The sequence below is a fragment of the Nannobrachium achirus genome (assembly GCF_963921795.1).
Source record: "Nannobrachium achirus genome assembly, chromosome: 3".
In the NCBI taxonomy this organism is placed as follows: Eukaryota; Metazoa; Chordata; class Actinopteri; order Myctophiformes; family Myctophidae; genus Nannobrachium; species Nannobrachium achirus.
In genome coordinates, this window is record NC_137812.1 from 38,444,469 (window position 1) to 38,451,007 (window position 6,539).

At 42.1% G+C, this 6,539-nt stretch overlaps 1 protein-coding gene across 1 annotated transcript; it reads left to right on the plus strand.

Annotated features, from left to right (window-relative positions):
- Nucleotides 1-341: 341 nt before the first annotated feature.
- Nucleotides 342-2,201, plus strand: LOC308281544 (solute carrier family 45 member 4-like; the record flags this gene model as incomplete). The annotated part of the gene is made up of 1 exon (XM_080721777.1): nt 342-2,201. One exon carries the CDS (start codon nt 342-344, stop codon nt 2,199-2,201), a length of 1,860 nt encoding a protein of 619 aa, XP_080577903.1.
- Nucleotides 2,202-6,539: the final 4,338 nt, after the last annotated feature.

A 6,539-nucleotide genomic window follows, 5' to 3' on the forward strand; every position in this document is an offset into this window, starting at 1 on the left:
TACTTGCGTAGAGGTGGAAAATACTTGAGTAAAAGTACTTGATTATTTACTCAAGAATAGTTTTTTTGAGGATCTGTAATTTTAAAGTAATTTTTATATAATCTACTCTTACTCTTACTTTTGAGTAATTTAAAAAGTACCGAATTTCGGTACCCATCCCTAGAGACCACACTACTTTATTAGACCCTGCCTTGTTGAAAATTGTGATGTCATAATTGATGATGCGTAAAAGCAGACTTATATAATACGCTCTGCGCACTGAACCATTGAGCCAATCATCCAGGAGGCACAGGGATGCAAAGGGATGCCCCTAGCCCTCAGGAGAGTAACGAGCCCAAGAAATGACTCGCACATCCAGCGATGCAGCGATGCAGCGAATACCGCTGCATCGCTGGCTGATGCACGGGGCAGTGAGGTTGGGCTACGGGTTCATCTTTGCCATGGAAACCGCTCTTGTAACACCACTGCTGCTGCAGGTAGGCCTTCCAGAGAAGTACTATAGTTTAACCTGGTTCCTCCCTTCCGTATTGGGTCTGGTTTTAGGTCCTGTGATTGGCTCAGCCAGTGACCGCTGCATTCTACCATTGGGAAGAAGAAGGCCCTTCATACTGGCCCTGTGTGTGGGTGTGCTGTTGGGACTAACACTGTTTCTAAATGGCTCGTTGATAGGTCTGTCTGTTGGCGACACCCCAGGTAGCCAGCCAATCGGCATTGTCCTTGCTGTGATGGGCACTGTGGTACTGGACTTCTGTGCCGACACATCTGGGGGACCAATTACATCGTACCTTCTGGATGTCGTTGATACTGAGAAAGAGAAAGATATGGCTCTAAATATCCACTCCTTTGCTTTTGGGATAGGTGGCACTGTGGGCTATATCTTGGCTGGTCTAGACTGGACCGACACGCATTTGGGCCAGGAACAGGTCCTTTTCCTCTTCACTGCCACCATCTTCATCATCTCTGTTATACTGCACATGCTCAGTATTCCAGAGCAACCTTTCAAACCCTCCCACCAGACCAATGTCCTTGACCCGATTGGAGAGAACAACTTTGCTCTCAAAGACAACCCTGTCGTTATTGTGTTGGAGGTGGATTTGGAGTGTGTTATGAGTAACAGTGACTTGACCTCGGGCATACCAAACACAGCCATCCAAATAGATCCTGATCTTGACCTGGACTCACATAATCTCCCTAAGGCGCATTACTTTCCCACAGAGTCACAGTATGAGATGGAGGAGGCCTCCTCTCTTCCTCCTTCCCTTGTTCAGCGTCCTCCTCCTTATGACACTCCCCCCCACACTGGTGCCATGGTAGAATTGCAGCCCACAATGAAAGACCTGATGAATGGCCAGACGGAGGACCACTTTGACTCACTTGCCCTGCTAGAGCCGGGTAATTCTGACCCACATGACTCCCAACAGCGTGCGGAGAAGAGGGGTCCGTCATCTGAGAGCCCAGGCCCGGAGGGGGCACCAGAGGGGTGCACCACTCTACGACTACTATGGATCTCAATGCTGAAAATGCCAAGCCAACTGTGGAGGTTATGTGTGTGTCAAGTCCTCATGTGGTTCTCTCTTATAGCCATGGCTGTGTTTTATACTGACTTCATGGGACAGGTTATCTACCACGGAGACCCAACAGCACCAACTAATTCCATTGAGCTCCAGAACTACAACAAGGGTGTGCAGATGGGCTGTTGGGGACTCACAATCAAGGCTGGTACTACGGTCATCTGTTCTGCCCTCCTTCAGATGTGTTTGGATAAATTTGGCCTGAGCATCAAGGTCATCTACATCCTGGGAAACCTGGTATTCTCCATAGGAACTGCTGTCATGGCAATCTTCCCCAACGTCTACATTGCCATGGTGATGATCAGTAGCTTGGGTCTCATGAACGTGATCATCTCCTACTGTCCTTATGCTTTACTGGGTCAATACCATGAAATCAAAGAGTACGTTGATCATAGCCCTGAAAACACAAAGAGAGGCCTTGGTATTGACAGTGCCATCTTATCCTGCCAGGCCCATATTAGCCAGATCTTGGTAGCATTGGCCGTGGGTGCTGTGGTAAATGCAGTGGGGAGTGTGCGTGTGATCCCCATGGTGGCATCTGGTGGATCATTCCTGGCGTGTCTTGCTGCTGGTTTCCTAGTTATGTACCCAAACAGGCAGGCCAGAAGCTCGGCTATAAGTCAAACCTAGCTGAAACGTGTGGGTGATCCCATTTTTAACCTTTTTTTTTGCCTTGGTTTTCTTTTTTTCACTTGATCCTAGACAAACCTAAGAGGACAAGTCAAAGTTATGAAAAAAAACACTGTCACTACCCCTTATTAGGAGAACAATCCTGATTCTGCGGAGAACAATTCTTTATTCCGCAGACATTAAAAAACAACCTAAAATGACTGATTAATATAATATTCGAAAAATCTTTTTTGAGAATAAAAATCTAATATTACATTTATTATTTTTTTAATTGTTATTGTTTTTAATAATTACATTCTGTTGCAAAGACTATATTGTCATCCAAACCATGCCCATAGTAACCACATTTTAGAGGATAGCCTACCTACCAGGGCAGGAAATTCACGGCGGCCACGACGGCCATGGCCGTTGTTTCCCCTCTCTTTGGCCGTGTGCCCCTCGAAAAATGACATGCCCAAACGGCCACAGTGGCCGTGGTGCCCCGGTCCTCAAATTCTAAATATACTGTACAAAAGTATTGGTATCAAAATGTACTTAAAGTACCAAAAGTAAAAGTACAAAATGTTTGAAAATAACAGATCTACAGTACAAGCTCACAACGCAAAGTTATGCGATGCATTTTGAGCTTGTAGATCTGCTATTCATTCTACCAGCTTGGCTATTTTCAAACAGCCTGGCTATAGGGCTAAAGTATTTCATGTATGTTTTATAATATTATGATTTATATATGCAAAGTAACTGGTAACTAAAGGTTTCAAATAATTGTAGTGGAGTAAAAGTACAATATTTGGATCCGAGATGTAGTGGAGTAGAAGTAAAAATGGAAACACTCAAAATTACAATAAACAATTAAGTACAATACTTAAAGGGGCACTCCACCACTTTTCAACCTATCTTCATATAATAGGTCCTCACTAATGTTCATGATAAAATATCACAATTTTTTTCTACTCAGTTTGGGTCTCATAGGAGAGCTGTGGGTGGGTCAAATCCTAATAGAAACTGCAGGCTTTCTATTCCTGAAAAAGTTGCAATGTTAAAGTGGAAGCCATTGTTCTCGTGATAATAATATATATTTTTTTTTGTCAAACGATGATGTCACCGGTAGGAAGGATTTGACAGCTCTCCTATGAGACCCAGACTGAATAGATTTTTTTTTTGCTATTTTATTATGAACATTAGTGAGGACCTAGACAGGTTGAAAAGTGGTGAACTACTCCTTTAAGTAAATGTACTTAGTTACTTTACACTACTGCACAATGATGAGTACATTGTGAACAGAAATGTGCAACAGAAATAAACAGCTTCTTGATATTTATTTAATTGAAAGGTATTACATTAAACTAGCTTAAACTTAATGTTTAAGCTACATTAATTATGACTGTGGCGTGCACTTAAAATAATTATTTAAATTGATGGCCTTCTTGCCCTGTGCCCTCAAAAATTTGACAACACTAAAGGCCAAGCGGCCTTGCCCCTAAAATGACGAAATTCCAGGCCTGCTACCTACTACCTAGTACTATTGTATATTTATTTATTCTCTTCTGCATTAGCATTGTTATTGCCAGGACCATAGAGACAGAGCGGAATTATAGGACACAGTTTCTGTCAGGAATGTGGGACCATCCAGCGTCAGTGCAACTACAGTAGCAGGAGAGAGAAGCTAAGCTATTCCCCCAGGACCTGTGACAGATCGCCCTGTACAAATCGTTTTATAATAGTAGTAAAAACTACTCCCGCCATTCTGCCACCACTTGCGACTGTTATTCCGCGGACGGCAGAAAAGTCCGCGAATGGCCGAGAAATCCACGGGTGGCCGCGAATTCCGCAATAAATTCTGTGATTGCGGAATCGTGGATTCCTGGGGGGACTATACCTTACAGAAGATTATCACCAGGATTACAGGGGAACATTCCTTAGAAATGTCATTTCCGCCTATAGAAAGGCTGCTGATTCAAAATAGAACCTTTATGCATTTTGATTGTTTTGGGATGTAGGTACACGACCTGTAGACCGTCTGTGCAAGTATGAGGTTAAAACAAAACAGCAGGTAGAAAATGACAAAGGATTGACTTGGAACTCCATCTTTCAGGATAAGCGTTTTTTTTTTTTTTTTGCCTATGTGGTGACTGGTGAGTCCCTTCACCTTCATGGAACAATTTCATGACTTTTGCAGTAAAAGTAAAATTTGGGACAATCCATTTCATGAAGGAGACATCTTGAAGTTATGAAAAAACTATGTTGCATTTTGTTCTACCCCGGGTAGGGGCATCTCAAAAAACTCTTTTTTGAGGGTTTGTTCCTCCACTAATATTTCTGTCTTACCTTCAAAATCCCTTCAAAATCTCAGACAAAAAACACTGCTGAATCTGACCCCTAACTTGGGAATTGTTCTACTGTAAATGCCGGTAAGATCAAAATATGGGTGTAATTTGGCCGTAAAGTGCTTGATGAATAGGGCCCATTGACTTTACTTGTAAGGGCACGGTCATATCAAAGTATGGCTGGTGGCTGATAAACTCTTTATGTACTCAACCAACTGTTTTTCGCAGCCAGCACATTCTCCCAATAACCATTGACACATATAGCAACAACAACCACTTGTCACCTGAGTCTTGGGATGGTCTGCCTTCGACTCACCCATTTGGACAGAAGGGTAAAACAGGGCTTCAAGCATAAACGCAAGGTCTGAGCGGAAGCTGGAAGCTGCGCAAGACCATAAATCCACGCCATTCCCATTGAAATGCATTAGAAGAATACACTCTCATAGGCAGAATATTATGTACTTTGGTGTGACCCTGCCCTTAGGCTGTGGTGACGGTCACACCAATGCACCTATGAGAGTGGATTCCCCATTCTGCCAAATTGCCAATGTAATTCAATGGGAATGGAGAGGTTTCGTGCCAGTAGAGAATTCATGTGTGCCGCGTAGATGCTGCATTTATGCTGGAGCAGATAAATTCTCCACACAGATATGTTTTTCCCCCTCTGTCCAATCGGGTGAGTCGGTGCTGGATACAGGGAGGGAACTGCAGTGAGTGACAGGTGCGCCACAAGCTTTGGTACAAAATGCATTCTCAATGCATTCTGCGTTTTTAGTCAGCCGCGCACAAAATTAGTATTTCATCTGGCAACCATACTTTGGTGTGACCGCAGCCTTACAAGTAAAGTCCGGAATTTAAAATGTTCTTTGTAAAAGTACAAAAGTATTGGCATCAAACTAAGTATTGGCAAGTTTACTCATTAGGCTGCAGTCACACCAAAGTACCATTGAGAGGGGATTCCCCATTCCGCCAATGCATTTCAATGAGAATGGAGCGTTTAAAAAAAAATGCATAAATGCTCTACTGGCATAAAACCCCTCCATTCCCAATGGTCATTTATTGATGTGATGTGCACGTGTGTGCAGTGCACGCGCACACACCTCTAGGGGCTATTTAGAAAGAATGGATCTCAGCAGATCTAATGGTGGGAAAACAAAAACGATTTCTAGTCTTTTGCATTACTTATGATTTCATTTTCTAGTTTAATTTAATTCAATTAGAAAATACAGCGCTGCTAGTAGAGAAACAAAGTTTGCTTTAAACAAATCTCAAACAGTAGCCTACATCTTACAATAAATGCGAGAAGTCTCTGTGAGTGTGTCTGCCCGTGTGTGTGTATGTAATCCGCATATCTCGAGAACCGTTCGGTTTTCCCGAACCGGCACGAAAGGTTCGGGAAAGTAGCAAGTGTAATAAAAGTAACAATGCTACCTGGGACCAGCTAAATAACAAAAAGTAAGAAAGGTAACACTAAATATTATTCGGAAACAAAATAATACTCTTGGCAAACTTTCCGTCCTAAATACCATATTACCAACACAGATGAATGATTCTACTTATAATTTGTTATGTTGTTTATCTATGAGAATAAAAGCCAAAAGAAAAATACAGATGTAGCTGGTAGACACTGACAGTAGGTGGGACTAGGCTACAGTTTGGTCAAGCATTATTTAAGAATCCCTTACAGTTTATTAATGGATTAGATTTAGTGTAGCAAAGATGAAAAAGAAAATGAATCAAAAGAAAAACAAGAATGAACGGCTCCTCCGTTCCAAATTAAACACTATCCTTGATTTCTTGAATTCTTTCTCCAGACCTACACTATCTTAACACAGATAAAGACACCCTAACTTTTTACTCTCAATACAGTTTCAGAGAAAAGACGGTACACTTAACATTCTAAGAAACTAAACAAATAAATGTTGTTTTCAGCCGCCACGTTTATCAACACCCAATCATTCTTATGCTGCCTGTGATTGTCAAGATATGAACGTTTCATCAATTATACGTGAAC